This window comes from Elgaria multicarinata, chromosome 16 (assembly GCF_023053635.1).
Source record: "Elgaria multicarinata webbii isolate HBS135686 ecotype San Diego chromosome 16, rElgMul1.1.pri, whole genome shotgun sequence".
NCBI classification, from domain to species: domain Eukaryota; kingdom Metazoa; phylum Chordata; class Lepidosauria; order Squamata; family Anguidae; genus Elgaria; species Elgaria multicarinata.
The window spans coordinates 18266266-18283954 of record NC_086186.1 but is presented as its reverse complement, the minus strand read 5'-3'; the positions used below and the strand labels follow the sequence as shown (position 1 = coordinate 18283954).

At 44.7% G+C, this 17689-nt stretch overlaps 1 protein-coding gene across 2 annotated transcripts in view; it reads left to right on the top strand.

Annotated features, from left to right (window-relative positions):
• Nucleotides 1–17689, top strand: part of ARNT2 (aryl hydrocarbon receptor nuclear translocator 2) — a 135900-nt gene that overhangs the window by 84746 nt on the left and 33465 nt on the right. For both annotated transcript variants that reach the window (XM_063142556.1, XM_063142554.1), the window contains exons 9-11: nucleotides 7893–7969; nucleotides 12622–12756; nucleotides 13169–13243. In XM_063142556.1, the coding sequence (XP_062998626.1) occupies nucleotides 7893–7969; nucleotides 12622–12756; nucleotides 13169–13243 (287 nt within the window). The remainder of the gene's footprint in view (nucleotides 1–7892; nucleotides 7970–12621; nucleotides 12757–13168; nucleotides 13244–17689) is intronic.

Here is a 17689-nt window from a genome sequence, read left to right as displayed (position 1 = left end):
GCCTATCAAGATCACTTTGAAGTGTGTTTCTGTCTTCCAGGGTATTAGCTATCCCACCCAATTTTGTGTCATCTGCAAATCTGATCAGCGTTCCCTGCACCTCCTCGTCCAAATCATTAATAAAAATGTTGAAGAGCACTGGGCCCAGGACTGAGCCCTGCGGCACCCCACTCATTGCCTCTCCCCAGTTTGAGAAGGTTGAAAAGACATGTCTGCAGGTATATTGGTACTCATGGATACCAAACTGGAGAGCCCAGTTCAGATGCTGAGCACCATTTGCCTAATTACCCATCTGGGCACAGCCTGTCATGTCATCCAAGCCATGCCGTCTGAGTTTGGATGACCCAACAAGCCGCACCTGGGCAGGTTATTAGGCAAACGGCACTTGGCAAGCACTGTGGCTTATGCAAGCCACCATGGCTTGTTTAACTCATGGTGATTGTGTGAAGTGGCTCAGCGAGTACCTTCCATGAACGGAATGTGAGACCTAGAACAATGGCCAGTCTGGTATACTGGCTAAAGTACAGGCATAGGACTGGGGAGACCTGGATTCAAATCCCCACAAATCAAACTGGGTGACCATCACTATCTCAGCCTAACCTTCCCTGTTCAGTTGACACATTAAGCCACAGTGGTTAAGCATTCTGAGCTAAACATTACGGCTTAGCGTGTCGTGTGAACCATGACTCAGTGTGGCGCGTGAACCATTCCTAACCATGGTGGCTACATAACCACAGTTTAAACACGCTCGCTATCCGTTTGCTGCAAAAAGGGTTAGCAGCCTAACCATGAGTTAGTGTGTCGTCTGAACAGGCCCAATATCTGAGGTGAGGTCTGACCAACACAGTGCAGAGTGCAAGCATCGCTCCCCATGGTTTTTGAAACTATTGATGCAACCTAAAATAGCATTTGCCTCCCCCCACAACCCTGTACTTTGCTGTACTTTATTTATGCATTATGTACGTTATAGTAAATATTGCAACTCAGTGCAGGAACATTCATAGGAAAACAACACCCTGTTCCTAGTGAGTCTCTTTGCTTGAGTCTTGGATTATCCATTTGCTTGGCCTGCTGGCTAGCTGGGCATTTTACTGCATAGAAAGTGTTGTGTTATCCCAGCCCGTGCAATCCACAAGTGAAATACACCCTTCTAGTATTCTAGTTCTAAATTTAATTCGAACAAGTATTTGTTTCCATCCACCTTCCCCTGTTTCAATTAAGCGCTCTCATATTTCTGAGAAGGAAATGGATTTTTATGCAGTCCATATGATGTTTTTCCCTAATCAGTTTTGTTCATCACAGAACAATCGATGGAAAATATTTAGCTGCACTGTGTGTGTGTGTGTGTGTGTGTGTAGGATTTTATATATATATAAGTGTTAAATTGAAGCCAGGATGAATGTTCCCATCAGAAGAGTTCCCCTGTGCACGTCCCGCACAGAAACACCCCCAATAAACACGGGTGTCGATAACAAAAGAAAATATTTATTTTTCAGGCGTCTTTCCCTCTGACGTCTCTTACTTTTTGTTTCGTTTTTAACAGCCCATTGTTCTATTCATAGTAACTACTTTACCACAGGATCTTGGCCCACTTTCCCCATTTGGACTTGAACTCCCATTAACCCCAGCCAACATGTCCAATGCTCTGGAATGCCGGGAGTTGTGTTTCACAACATATGAAGGGCACCAAGTTCGGGAAAGCTGTTCTAGGCCGCTTTATAACATTTCGGCCTGCATCTCCCATCTTTGTTTTATGAGGTTTTTCTAACAGCCCATTGTTCCATTCATAGTAACTACTTTACCACAGGATCTTGGCCCACCTTCCCCATTTGGACTTGAACTCCCATTAGCCCCAGCCAACATGTCCAATGCTCTGGAATGCCGGGAGTTGTGTTTCACAACATATGAAGGGCACCAAGTTCAGGAAAGCTGTTCTAGGCCGCTTTATAACATTTCGGCCTGCATCTCCCATCTTTGTTTTATGAGGTTTTTCTAACAGCCCATTGTTCCATTCATAGTAACTACTTTACCACAGGATCTTGGCCCACCTTCCCCATTTGGACTTGAACTCCCATTAGCCCCAGCCAACATGTCCAATGCTCTGGAATGCCGGGAGTTGTGTTTCACAACATATGAAGGGCACCAAGTTCGGGAAAGCTGTTCTAGGCCGCTTTATAACATTTCGGCCTGCATCTCCCATCTTTGTTTTACGAGGTTTTTCTAACGGCTGAATGAGGTGTTGTTGTTGTGAGGCGGTAGAAGAAACAGAACCAATGTAGGCTGCAGGTGGCAAATTCCCACTTTCAATGTCCCCCTGCATGAAAAATGCACATACAACTTTCTGTACATGGAAAACCAGAACAGCAGACAACAGGTTGGCTAGCTAGAACCTTGTTCCCTGAAATGTGCTAGCCACTTCCAACACCGAAAAAGCTGTTGCCTGCAGACATAGGCTTTCGTCCTATCCACCAAGGGTGGATAGGGCTGCAGGAATTCTTGGGGGGTGGATTTTTGTCCCAGGCCAAATGCCCACCCCCTGTGCGCCATGCTTCCCATAAAATTGACCATTTACCACCCAAATCTGTCAGCAGACTGCTACGTAGTGTCAAAGGGTTACATTTTGCTTGATTGCAGGCTAAATTTAACCCTTTTGGTGCTCTGTAGCACAGGTAAGAAAAAAAAAGAAATAATTTCACCACTACTGAATTCATCGACGTGGTGGTTGGCAGCATCCAACCCGTGTTGCACACACTTACCTAGGAGTAAATCCTATTGAACTCAATGGGGCTTATGTCTAAATAGACAGGCATAGAATTGCCCTGTACGATTACCCAAATTTACACTATTGCTGCAATCCTTTCAACAGCCCTAAATATGATCCTGTATTTGGAAATGGGAGGGCAGCACTGAGTTTGAGAGAGAGTAGCATGATATAGAGCAGCCTCATGGCAGAAGTAAGATTTGAATCTGGGCCTTCCTTGCTCATAACTCTCATGCTGACCAACTATAGTAAACTAGTTCATCCACCTCTTACTTTTTGTCATCTCCTAAGAACATAAGAGCCCTGCTGGATGAGACCGAGGGTCTATCTAATCTGGCACTCTGTTCACATAGTGGCCAACCAGCTGTCGACTAGGGACCGATCAAGGATGTTCTCCAAGGTCGCTGTTCCCTTCACGGTGGGCGGGGGTCTTCTCATGGTGGGTGGGATGTTGGGGATCCATGCCCCGTAATCAAACTGTGGACAAGGGAAGCAGCACCAGGTTAAGCCGATCCTTCAAATGGGAAAGATACCCACACACGATCCGCCAAGAAGCTCTCTTGTGCAAGACTCATTGGAAAGAAGAGTTGGATCCAAACTTAGTCATAGCCAATGGAATGAAAGGGACATAAGTTAAGTCATACTTTAAATTTGTTAACCTTTAAAAATGCCACAAGACTCTTTGATGTTTATGTTTCAATAGACTAACACGCCTGCCCTCCGGAAATGGTTATGTCCCATTGATTACAATGGATCTACTCTAAGTATGGCTGGGGCAGGATCCAACCCAGTGTTGGTTAGTAAAGGAAGGGGAATGTAATTTGGATTTTCTACTCCAGGCACTAGAATAATCTGCCTGCCCGCCCGCCCCTTCCATTAAAAGTGATTGTAGCAGCCAACACCTGGTGAAAGATTAGCCAGGGAACGGAACTGAGTTGTGAGGATATTTCAAGAGATTAAGGATGCAATCCTTGGCACGTCTAGACACCTAAAAGTTCTGGTCACCACACCTAAAAAAAGATGTTATACAGCTGGGGGGGAAAGTGCAGAAAAGGGCAACTAAAATGATTAAGGGGCTGGAGCATCTTCCCTAGGAGGGAAGGTTACAACAGCTGGGATGGTTTAGCTTGGAAAAAAGGAGGCTTAAGGGGAGACATGATAGAGATGTACAAAATTATGCACAGCATGGAGAATGTGGATAGGGAGACGTGACGTACTGGTTCCTCTCTATTTGGCCCTGGTTAGGCCTCATGTAGAGTATTGCGTCCAGTTCTGGGCTCCACAATTCAAGTAGGACACAGACAAGCTGGATCGTGTTCAGAGAAGGGCAACCAGGATGATCAGGGGTCTGGAAACAAAGCCCTATGAAGAGAGACTGAAAGAACTGGGCATGTTTAGCCTGGAGAAGAGAAGATTGAGGGGAGACATGATAGCACTCTTCAAATACTTAAAAGATTGTCACACAGAGGAGGGCCAGGGTCTCTTCTCGATCCTCCCAGAGTACAGGACACGGAATAACAGGCTCAAGTTACAGGAAGCCAGATTCCGGCTGGACATCAGGAAAAACTTCCTGACTGTTAGAGCAGTATGACAGTGGAACCAATGACTTCAGGAGGTCGTGGGCTTTCCCACACTAGAGATATTCAAAATGCAGCTGGACAGCTACCTGTCATGGATGCTTTAGGGTGGATTCCTGCATTGAGCAGGAGGTTGGACTCGATGGCCTTATAGGCCCCTTCCAACTCTGCGATTCTATGATTTTTTCTATGAAAGCAGGACACGGTGCAACAGCACAGGTTTACAGCCTCAGATACTGGAGGTAGCACATAACCATCAGGACCAAGTAAAAAATTACGATTTCTGCCATTTTTTGCTGAAGGAAGTGAAATCAGGGCTGCCAATGGGGTGATACTTATTTTAACATTTGTCACTATTATCTAGGCGCGTGCCCTTAGCATTGGCAGCACCTTTACCCTTGCTGGGTCAACAGCCATCTTTTGTGTTAGCCACCATTCCGCCCAATGGCTGCTGCCACCACAAGCGTGCCCACTTGAATTGGTAATGGCACTCCCCCACACTGACGTTGGCAAATCCCCCTCCAATATGTGAAATACCCCACCCAGTTTTGCCTTTGCCAAATTGGGCTAGGCAATTCGGGAGGCCTCTTGGGTTTACCCGTTTCCAACGCAAAATTAGGGGGCAATTTTCACTCTTCCTGCTGCGTCCGTCCATACTGACTGGGCCTGCAGAATTACACATAATACCATGAAAGTGGTAAACCTCCTAAAATACATGTTAACATACAGAATGACCCTTTGCAACCGTCGGCAATGAGAAGAAAAGGCGTTCTATCCAAGCCAGGAATAGAAACGATGGATCCCTACCAATAATCGCACCTGAGCTGTAACTGGATAATGTTTTGGTGTATTTTCTCTCCCTCCAAAGAGTTAGCATGTCTATTGGGTCATGAATTGATTAATTCCAGGCCAATTCCATTATTTATTATGACTCATGCATTTGGTAGGATAGCACAGCTAATAAATTTCCCCAGGCGGCGTGTGTAGGTTTAATGCTATCTGTTTCTTAGGTTGAAAGAAACTCAACTCTACGCCTTTTTCTTGCCAGTGCTCAGCTCATCAAGAATCCCATTTCTCAACTAGGTTTAATTTTGGACATTTGTTTATGTTGCTCTGGGTGTACAGTAGGTTGTGGGTGCCGCTTTTGAATATGCCTGCCTGTTCATTTATGTCGCACACTTTCTGTCTCAAGGGACTTCATTTGCCCTCACTGGTGGTCTTCCTCAACCTGTTGCCCTCCAGATCTTTTGGACTACAACTCCCAGTATCCCTAGACAAGCTGGTTGGGGTTGCTAGGAGTTGTAATCCAACACATCTGGAGAGCACCAGGGACAGCTGGTTTATAACTATTGTGATGAACAACCGAGACCATATTCATATTTAAGTCTGTAATGAACGTCATTGACGTCAGTCACACTGACTCCCAAGTAAATGTAGAACCTGCTTCCTCTTCCTCTATATCATGGGTGTTGAACCTCTTTCATCCCAAGGGCCGGATTCCAATTCCGAGAAACTCGGGGGCCACATTCTGGTGGTGGGTGGAGCCAGACATATTTTAACTTAAAGCTTTTACTGCAGTAACTAAATCTTAGGAGAGGCATTTCAGCCATTTAGAATGGAGGGAAAACGGCACAAAAGGTGTGTATGTGGAGGGGAAGCAAATGAATACTGGTCGGGAGAAAAGAGATGGAATCAAAGGAAGAGGCCACGATCCTTTGGGAAAATTTTGCCCCTAGGCCTGAGCGTTGCAGTCCTGCTCTGCACGCACACATACACACACGCACAAAACACACCCCATCTCATATAGAAGACGTTAAAACCTTTCAAATTTAGTTGCTTTGAAAAGTCTTGTTTACTTTCTAATTAACTTGACTAATATGCCGAAATATGTTTTTCCGTGGTTCATCACTCTCGTCTGACGTGGATCTAAAAAAACTCTAGGGAACAGGGCTTTAAATAGCTTAAAATTATTCAAGCGTCCATAGGAAGTTTATGGCCCCGAAATTTGGTTTGGGAAATCTGATTACTTAAAGACTTAGAAGCTCAGAGGGTTGATAATACTTACGTACCAAACAATGCTATTTATGCAACCCGAGGCACCAAGAATAGCCTTCTGTCATGCCTCTTTTGTTCTTTTCATGTTTATAACATTAAATCCCACTAAAAGGCTGGAAACAAATAAAGCATAATGAAACACCCACGTGTTTTTCAGTCTGCCATTTCCGTTCCTGTATGCCAAAATATGTTGCTGATTTGTTTGTTTTTTAGAAAATACAGAGGCCTGATTTTACAGTAAAAGGGGTCAACTGCCCCAGTAAAGCAAGTCAAATAACTAAAAGCTCCTTAAAGGTGATAAGTGTCAAACAGGACAAGAGAGAGAGAGAGAGAAAGTATTGATAAACAGGCTTTCAGCCCTAACTGGAGACACTAAGACAGCATGCAAAAACAAAACAATAAAACCAAATGAAACAAACCAGATTGCGAACAAAGCTGTTTTAAAAGCAAAACAGGGATGAGCAAAACTTTGATTCTCATGTTATAAAACATGAACACAGTTTAAAAATAATAATAATCCAGGATGCCTGAAACTAAGCGGAGGCACTGTCAGTCTAACATCCCTTGGGACGGAATCCCACAGTTAGGGTGCTGCCACAAAGTAGGCCCTGCCTTGCTTTCCAGCTAGCCTAACCTGCTTGGGTGGTGGGATGCACAACACCGTCTCGAAGATCGTAATGTATAGGCAGGTCCTGACGTAAGGAAGAGGTCTTTCAGATACCCTAGTTCCGAGCCATGTGAGTGGATGGTAGCAACAGACCACGCAAAAAACCTGAAGGGGGATTTCACCCTACACAACATGTTGCTTTAGGACAGGCGTGCAGAACCTCTCTCAACCAGAATTCCTTTTTGGGTAAGCTGTTGGGGATCATGTTCTAGTGGTGGGCATGGCTAAATGCAAAGGGGCGGAGCCAGCAGCAAAAATGGGTGGGGCCAAAATACCAGCCTGTTTTAGCTGAAAGCTTTTACTGCCAGTAACTAAGTCAGGATCTACACTTCTGCTTTAAAACGGTTTATAACAGTAGTGGCAACTGTTGGGACCCAGGACGCACTCAATACACAGTATTTGGAACATTTACAAATTGTCATATCCTGTTTGGTGTAGCTCTGGTTTAAGCATCAAGTGAGGCATTTCAGATTTTGAGAATGAAGAGGGCCTTCTTGGGTACTTCTCCCATGCGCCAGAATTCCCTGAGAAGGGAGGCTGGATTGTCCCTGATTTTTCCGGATTTCCTGATTTTTATTCAGGAAAGCCTTTGCCGTATAAATATGGTATGTGGTTAAAGGGGCTTTTAACTGGTGGTGTTTATTTTATTGTTACATTTTTAATTGTGTTTTTAGTTGATTTGTTTTAGTTTATGTTTTGATTAAGATTTGGATTTTAATCTGATTGGTGTCATTTGTCACCTTGATTGGCATTTTTTTTTGGGGGGGGAGAAGGCGGGCTGTAAATTTAATACATAGTTATAACACTGGCATTTTTATTTTGTGATTTTTAGGAATGACTATACCGGAAGAAGATGCGGAAGTGGGGCAAGGCAGCAAATATTGTCTGGTGGCAATAGGGAGGCTTCAGGTAAAAGACATTTTTTTAATGTTAAGGATTGTTTCTGACCATTAACGAACTCCATGAATTGTTGAACATCACTTAAAATGCTAAGTAGAATCAGGACGTCAGGCCTCGGCCAGATGATGGTAGAAATCTGACAAATACCCAGTACAAATACCCTGCTAATATCCAAAATCATTTCCCCCCCCCCCCCATCCATAAAAGCTATGGCTTTTGCCTCCATCACATAGCAGCAAATGTGGGCTGGCCAGTGATTATATATGACCGTGAGCCAATCCTGGTCCATGGAGGGTAGTTCATGCATTACACAAACACTGCTTGTATGGTGATGTTATACAGGCGTTTCCACATAAAAGTCTGGCTGACCTGCTTCTCTGTAGGTAGGAGCATAGGAAGAATCCAATTTATTTATTTATTATAGCATTTCTATACCGCCCAACAGCCGAAGCTCCCCGGGCGATTCACAAAACCAGAAATCATTCAAAGTATAAAACAAACAGTATGAAAACATGTTACAAAATACAATATAAAAGCACGACCAGGATAAAATCAGCAGCAGTGCAGAAATACAAATTTAAAATACAAATTTATAACAGCAAAGTTAAAATTAAATGTATAGACTGTTAAAAGGCTGAGAGAATTAAAAGGCGTCTGAAAGAATATAGTGTAGGTGCCAGGCGAACCTCCTTAGGGAGCTCATTCCACAGCCGGGGTGCCACAGCAGAGAAGGCCCTCCTACTGGTATTTTATTTATTTATTTATTTATTTATTTATTTATTACATTTCTGTACCGCCCAATAGCCGGAGCTCTCTGGGTGGTTCACAAAAATTAAAACTATTCAAAGTATAAAACAACAGTATAAAACCATAATATAAAATACAATAGTAGCCACCTGCCTCAAGCTCCTTCCTATCTTTCCTCTCTCATCTCACACTTTCGCCCCGCTCGTGCTCTTCGCTCCTCTGATGCCATGTTTCTCACTTGCCCAAGGGTCTCTACTTCCCTTGCTCGGCTTCGTCCATTCTCTTCTGCTGCCCCTTACGCCTGGAACGCTCTTCCAGAACATTTGAGAACTACAAGTTCAATCGCAGCTTTTAAAGCTCAGCTAAAAACTTTTCTTTTTCCTAAAGCTTTTAAAACTTGATTTTGTTCTGACTTTTATACTGCCTGTTTGGTGCATTCTCTTCCCCTCCTTATTGTTTTATTATGATTTTATTAGAATGTAAGCCTATGCGGCAGGGTCTTGCTATTTATTGTTTTACTCTGTACAGCACCATGTACATTGATGGTGCTATATAAATAAATAAATAATAATAATAATAATAATAATAATTAATAATAATAATATATTCTGCTCTGCCCTTCCCCAAGTCAGTACTCTACAGATGTTTTGGGCTCACCAACCCCAGCCACTGTGGCCAGTGGTCAAGAATTCTGGGAGTTGTAGTCCCAAACATCTAGAGACCACCAGGTTGGGAAGGCAGCATTTCTTGGCCCTACCTGGAGATGGCGGGGATTGAACCTGGGTCCTTATGTGTAAAAAGCAGGTGCTTAGCCACTGAGCTACGACCCTTTCCCTTAGGAGAGAGAGGGAAAGAATTTTGATGGCAATGTCAGGAGTGGTTGAGAGAAGGCCCCGAGCCTTGTCTTACACTGATCGTGTAGAGTTTTATATCAATGGCGGGTGCGGGGAGTCAACACAGAGCAGCGTCCCCTCTTCATACTTTCCCTGAAGAGGGACAACAGGATGTCAGAATAGAGTGGCAGGGCCAGCCTCTCTCCACGTGTTGAATCATTGTGTGATTCGCTTAAACACCTAAATGGGCAAGTTAGGTGGGCACATCTAAATGAGCCAGTGTGATGTAGCAGCTGGAGTGTTGGACTGGGACTCGGAAGATCCAGGTTCTACTCCCCACTCGGCCATGGACGCTCACTGGGTGACTTTAAGCCTGCCACTGACTCCCAGACTGTCAGGGTCCAGGGCGTGGGCGGCATGGCCTCCGTGCAGGAACGCCGGGATGGATGGCGGTGGAACCGGCAAACAGAGGCCAGGCAGGGCCGGAGGCAAAAGGCAAGCAAGGTTCGGAGTCCAGAGGCAAACAGAGTTCAGGCAGGGCTGGAGGCAAAAGGCCTAGCCAGGAGAAACAGAAGGTCAGGCACGGCAAGGTCCGAGGATTTGCAGGAAGTCAGGTACGGGCTGCAGCAGGCACAGGAGACCGTATTGCTGTGGCAAAGCTGGAATGGAAATGCAGTTCTTATATAGTAGGGTGGCCCTATGAAAAGGAGGACAGGGCTCCTGTGTCTTTAACAGTTGTATTGAAAAGGGAATTTCAGCAGGTGTCATTTGTATATATGGGGAACCTGGTGAAATTTCCTCTTCGTCACAACAGTTAAAGCTGTAGGTGCCCTGCCCTCTTTTAAATCTGGTCACAGTATAGCTGCAGTATAGCTCCTGTAGCTTTAACTGTTGTGATGAAGAGGGAATTTCACGAGGTGCGACATGCATACAAATGACACCTGCTGAAATTCCCTTTTCTATGCAACTGTTAAAGATACAGGAGCCCTGTCCTCCTTTTCATATGGTTATATAGTCCTTTCCTGGCTGTTCCCAGCTGGTCTGCATCATTGAGCAAGGAGTTGGACTCAATGGCCTTGTAGGCCCCTTCCAACTCTGCTATTCTATGATTCTATGATCCCACCTGTGAGTACTCAATGATATGAGCCTGGATCCTGCAACTACTCTGCGGCTGGCAAGGTACACTGCGGCCGCCAGGTGGTGCTGCAGGACAGAACCTGACACAGCCTAACCTACCTTACAGGGTTGTTGTGATGTTAAAATAGAGAGGAGAAGGACTATATAAGCTGCCTTGGGTTCCTCCCCAGAGGAAAAATAGTGGGATACAAATGTAAATAGCAGCAGCAGCTGCAACAATATATCAAGCTGAAAAATGCAGTGTGTGATCCTGTTCAGATGACACGCTAAGCCATGGTGGTTAACCATTTTGAGCGAAACATTTTGACTTAGTGTGTCTTGGTGGCTAACTGCATAACACCACCTAACTGTGATGGCTACATAACTACATTTTAAACGTGCTCACTAACCGTTCACTGCAAAAGGGTTAGCGGTCTAACCATGGTGTAGTGTGTTATCTGAACAGGCTGTGTGTATGTGTGTTTCAGCCTTTAGCCCATGGGTGGGGGGACCGTGCTGGACTTCCAACTCCCGTCATCTCTAGCCAGTGGTGAGGAATGATAGGAGTTGTAGTCCAACGTCACCTGAAAGGCCATCCATTCCCCGTCCCTGCTTGAGTCCTGTAGATTTTAGAAGAGCTGACTCCCTTGCAAATACAAAGTGCATCTTTGTACTCCTGTTTTAATCGCAGTTATGTTCAAAGCTGGAAAATTCCAAGAGATGAAGGGAGTAGGGCTCTTTCTTTTTCTTTTTTCTTTTTGCAGATGATACAGCTGCCAAAATAAACTCTTCTCCAGAAATACTGTTTGCTGCATATGGAGCAACCAGACCTCTCTTACATAAGGGAGGGTGTGAGTGACAGGGGAGGTCATAACATGCAAAGGGATGGGGCAGGTTTAATATCAAAGAACTTGCTGGCGGGGCAGGGAGGGAGGGGGCATTCATTATGAACTCTTTCCCAAATCACCAAGCTGGGAGCCACTGACTTTCTTGCCCTTCCGACTGGCACCTTGACACTGCTGCCTCTCGGGTGACCATTTTTGAGGACAGGAGAGAAACGCTGTACGTGCTTTTTGTGCCTGAGAAACCTATATGCCACTGCAGGATGTGGAGGAGAGGTCGTAGAAAAGAGAGCTTGCTTGCAGCTTGGATAAGAGATCCCAGATTTTTCCCTTAACACCCTCTGTGTTATCGTGACTCTCGAGTGGCCAAGATCCATGTTGCGGCTGCCAAAAGAGTTACAGTACACTGCTCTTAAAGTGTGTGTACCAGATTACCCTATCCTCAGGGCTGTCTGTACTCCGTCTTAAAATTATAGTTTATATCATTTCATTTCCATACTGCCCGATAGCCGAAACACTCTGGGCAGTTTGCAAAAATTAAAAATGCAAGTAGAGCGTAAAATATAACAGGAGAACTTAAAACCGCGATATAAAAGCACAATGCAAAAAAGCACAATCAGGATGAAACCGAGCAGCAATGCAGAGATTTAAAATACAGATTTAAAAAGCGCAGAGTTAAAAGACTAGGAGAATAAAGGCCTAACGTATTGGGAAAATATCTTCACCTGGCGCTGGAAAGAGTATAATGAGGTGCCAGGTGAACCTCTGTAGGGAGCTCATTCCACAGCCAGGGTGCCACAGCAGAATTATTATTATTATTATTATTATTATTATTATTATTATTATTATTATTGTGGTGGTGGCGGCCAGCTTAGCCAACAATGAAGAACGACGAGACATGTAGGCCAGGAGATCTGAAGGACCACAAATTGCCCATCTCTGATTTAATTCCTGTTTAAACCAATTCTTTGGTAGGCATATTTAAATTGGCTCTTCTTTATGCAATTTCTGATTTCATTAAAAAGTGAGCAATGATATTCTTGCAGAAAGCAGACTCCGTTGTATGGTGGTAGGAGCTGGAGTCGATTTCCTGCTCTTGAGTATCCCTCATTCTTTCTCCTAGGTGACCAGTTCTCCGGTGTGCATGGACATGAATGGGATGTCTGTCCCTACAGAATTCTTATCCCGACACAACTCAGACGGAATCATCACCTTTGTGGATCCAAGATGCATCAGTGTTATTGGCTACCAACCACAGGTTTGTTCATTCTCTTTACGGAAGCCAGAATGTTTGGGAGTTTTGGTTTCCCTGTCTTTGGCAATGGAACTTATTTCCAAGCCTTCGATTATCATTCCCTTCAAGAGACGTTTCCCCCCTCTGAGTTTAAAGCATTATCGGTTCAGGATCAGGCTAAGTCTCTGATCCTAATGCGTCTTACATTGGAATACTACTATTTGCTTCAGGGCTATTATTCTACAGGGCTTGGCCATGCCCTCTTAAGTCATCCAGCCCATGGAAAGTTTGCTGGGGAAGCGGTCTGACACACACCCCCAAATGAAAGATACATTGACTGCACACATATTGAAGCTTATACAAACTTGGCCACAATTTGCAAAGTGATTTGTAATTTTACTTTGTTGTTTTTCTCCCTTTGCGGTTGGTTTGCTAGGATCTTTTGGGGAAAGACATTTTAGAATTCTGCCATCCGGAAGATCAAAGCCATTTGAGAGAGAGCTTCCAACAGGTAACACCCGAATTATGGATTCAGCTGTATGGCATTTTCATCCCCTGCCTCCACCGCTGGCATTTTTTCAATGTAAAGGCTTAATCCTAGACAGAAAATCCTCCTGCAACTCCCAGCATTCCTCATCCAGCCATGCTGGCTGGGGAATGCTGGGAGTTATAGAACTTTTTTGGTATTCAAGTATGAAATATGGTGTCTTTTTTTGGTGTCAAGTGTGAAATAGGGTTAAACATATACATAAAATCTCCAAGGCTGCCTATTGCTATTTTTTTTAGTCAAAATTTAAAATGGCATCCAAAAGTAGTAAGTCCCAGTAGCAGAAAGAGTTTTTAAAATTAGCAAGCCGTTGTCATTAAGCATCATCAGAAAATCCAAGAGGCCATCAGGGAAGGAGCAAGAGCGGATGCTCTATCACTTTGGTACTACCACGAAGAAGACCCTGCCCTCTGTGGCCACCCACCATGCTTAAGAAAGCAAAGAAAAGGGCAAAATTGTCAAACCGGGTGTTCCGTCGTTGAGGAGCGGTGAAAGCGGATTTTCCCGTTCAGCCGTGACGCCTCATGATCCACACCTGCCTTCGATTTGTGGCGGAAGTTTGCGCCGGTTGTGCTGCTGCCGCCGCGAGCACGGTTGCGCAGCCACACCGGCCTGATTGCCGCGGCTTTTTTTTTTGCTCGCTGCACGGTTTGCGCACGTCCGAAAGACCGCAAACTTGCGCAGCCGTCAGCGATGCCGCCGCCGGCCCTGGCGGCGGCAGTGCCAGTGCCATCTGAAGTGCTGCTGGTGCTGTTGAGGGTCAACATTGATGCGCTCACTTCCTGATGGGGGTCGTGGCGGGTGTCATATGACCCGAGGTCAATCGTCTGCATGGCCACTCTGTGCCTACATCTCCCATCATGCCTCTGAGGTGTCGGCGGCGATGACCGCCTCTGTGCCCTGTGCCCCATCCCAAGGAGCCAACCCACATCTGGCCGTAGCCGTGGCAGCAGCCCACAAACAGCTCTGCCCTCTGCCAGCCTGGTATCCACACTAACAGGCAGCGTACAGCACCGCCATTATGCGGCCACGGTAGCTGCCCACCGCAAGGAGTCACCAGCCACTTTTCCGGTCCTCCGGTCCTGCGCAAACTGTCACTGGGGAAATAAAAAAAAACCCACTAGAACAGGCGCACATCCCCCACCCATCCCCCACACACCCCAGCAGCACACTAGCCACTTTTCCGTTCCTCCGTTCCTGCGCAAACTGTCACTGGGGGAGTAAAAAAAAAAAGCCGCTCCGCCGCGCTGCCCCAGCTGGCAGACTGTGCGCAAATGGCGGAGGCGGCTTGACCGAAGCCGCTGACCACTCCCCCTTAGCACGCCTTTTCCTGCCCAGTGCGGACCGCAGTGACCTCACATCCTCCCACACGTACTCCGAATTACCGCGGGACGGCAGGAAAAGGCGCCCTAAAACTCACTTTTTTAAAGTCGGGAGAAAGAGGCTTCACCGCAGGATAACGGCGGATCCTCGTGAACGTCATCTGGAAGCCTCGACGTGACTGCGGAAGGTAACGCGCGCTAGAGCCTCGTCTAGTAACGCCCCTCATCACAGAAGCCAGTGGATTTCTTGCCAATTTCTACTGGACTATACATATGGATTCAACATACTTTAACCATCAATTAACTTGTTTGGAAAATACCACCCATGCTATGTAATTGCTTATTTTTATTTTTAAGCATTTACTTAAAACCAGCAACATCAACAAATGTACAACTCTTGACCATTTTGGCTCTGGATTCGAATAATTCAAATGTAGCAGACAGATTTTACAGCAGAAACATGCAAACACATGGAAGCCATTGTCAGCCTAGCCTCGGGTTTCCAGAGCACCCTCCGAATTCATGTCGCCGTAAGACAAATTGATTCTGATTGATCCAGCATGCATTCTGCCAAGCCGTTTGGCATGTTATCAATCTCACCTTCCAGATGCTTCTCGTGCCATGTTTCACGGCAACTCGCATTGCCTTCGGCCCATTGCTGGAATTCATTTTTTCCCCTCGTTTTCCAAGTTGAAACGCTGATAGCTAATTTGAAAAGGTTATATATGGAGTGTGGAAAATCTTCTCCATTTATTCCCTCAAATATTTTTTGCCTTGCCAAAAAATGACACTGCATATTTAGGATATGAATTGGCTGAAAGGTACTGGTAAATCTTGTGAGGGTAGAATTTTACTAATGCTTTTTCCACACATTTGAATCCTAGCTAATGCGTGCGCAATAGGCTTAGCGTTCGTCTTCCCCATTTGCTGTTTCACACAATGCCACGTTATTTCACATCATTGCTCACCACTGATATGAATGACAGTTCTGCTGTTCCTTACAGTTGCCAATCTGCTCATTTGGAGTCTAACCAGCTTGCTATTTCACTCAATGGTGGGCTATTGTCCATGCTATTACACATATTTTTCTCACTCTGGTTTTGGGAAATTGGTTTCACTTGCAATATTGTTCACAAATCATCACTCTTTTCTTTTTAATTTTCCCTCCCCTGCAAATTTCAGACATTTATCCATAGCAAATATTTAGTTTTTGCTCCCCAAATTAAAGTTGTATATCTACAGCTAGGGATGCAATGGATCCACATAGATTTTGTTTAGATGATCATGATAATACTGATACCAATTTCTATGATTTGGTATTCCAGGAACCCTTTAAGATAATTGATTTTTTTTCTGTTCAAAGGCCCTGGTGATTGATATGCTGTTACAAGATTAATGGGTGTATAATAAGTCACTGAAAACTGGACATTTTCAAATTGCAGCCCTTATCAGGAGCTGTTTCAGTCAAGACCATCCAGGGAGGGATTTTGAAGTGTTTGGGCAGTTGCCAGTATCTGTTTCAGGGTTTTCACTTCCTGGCAAAGATACAGTCATTCGTCGGGGTGGGAAAAATTAAGTCTGAACGAAACAATTGGAGGCCAAGAACAACAAATAGAATTTTGCATCAAACGTTGGCAAGGATGGCTATCTAGCATCTATTAGGAAAATATTCTGCTGGACATTTACACACCAGTTCTGCTACGTTTATGATCCCATTGTTGGGTGTGGCGGTAGAAAGTTGTTGTTGAAAGGATATGGCTCATCAGATTAAAGCAAGAGCTTTATTTTAAATGAAACTTTATCTCTTGGGTTTTTTTTTCCCCACCCAGGTCCAGAATTTCTGGGAATGATAAAAGTATTTCACTTCTTTCCACTTCTAGTTTTTCTACTGGTCCTGGTGATTCCAGTAGATCACCAATCAGTTTACAGCAGATCCATTTGGGTGCAATCATATATTATTAGACAAAAAAAGTCTTATAATTCCCAGGATATTGGGAGTTGTAGGACTTTTTTCTGTCTAAACAGGCATAGCATTGCGCTCACAATTAAACCAGAAAATCAGTATGGCTCCATACTTGGAACAGATAGACCTACGGTGGGAACTTATGCATCGCTTAAAAAGAGAGGAAATACATCACCAAAATAAGAAGGCAAATGGAAAGACTGTAATAGTAGTTTATTATTTACGTTCTGCTGACCACAGGTATATAGAATAAAAAGGATACAAATGTAAAATACATAGTGAAGAATATGGAATATAATAAAAGTTTATATAGAGAGAGAGAGAGGAGAGAGAGAGAGATGTAAATTTAGAAATAATTAATATAATTTAAATAGAAATACAATTTATCTAACTGTACGGGAACACCTGTGTGCCTGCTCAGTCTGCTTTTTCTTCCTGGGCCCCTGCCCTCCTGGCTTCATAGGGTTTGTTGTCTTTAAACCAAACTTAGACCAGACTGCCTTTCAAATAGAGGATGCATTCCTATCAAGGTTTATCCTCTGCCAAGTAGGGTACATGGCCAGCCTAGGGAGGCCTGGGTTCAAAATCCCTTCTCCGCCATGAAACTCACAATTGTTACTGACCCTAATCTACCTCAACGGGTTGTTGATGCGAGGATAAAAAAAGCATAACAACCCACCCACCTCTTGAACTCCTTGGAGGAAGAGCAGGATTCAAATGGGATAATGCGACCCCCTGTGAAGGAGGTACAGTTCCCCTCAGAAAAAAACAAGATGGCGGAAGTTTGTTTGGTAACCCCAGTGCAAATGGATGAGGGAAAGGCAGTGATGGAGCAGAGCCAGGGCCCGTAGGAACACAATACTGATACTTTTTTATTAGCGGGGTCGGTGACATCATTTGCCACCCCTACCCTTCTCAGAATTCCTCGTTCCCTCTGAGCTTAGCAGCAGTTCTCACAGTAGCTGGAGAGAAACAAAATTTCCCAGCAGCAATATACCCTTCCCTGTTGTAATGCAAAGTATTTTGGGCGGACTGAAGACCCATGAGCTTTACAAAAGACCTGCTCCTGGTAGAGATGGGAACTGCTAGATTTCGTTTGTGGGGATGGATCAACATCATTGCTTG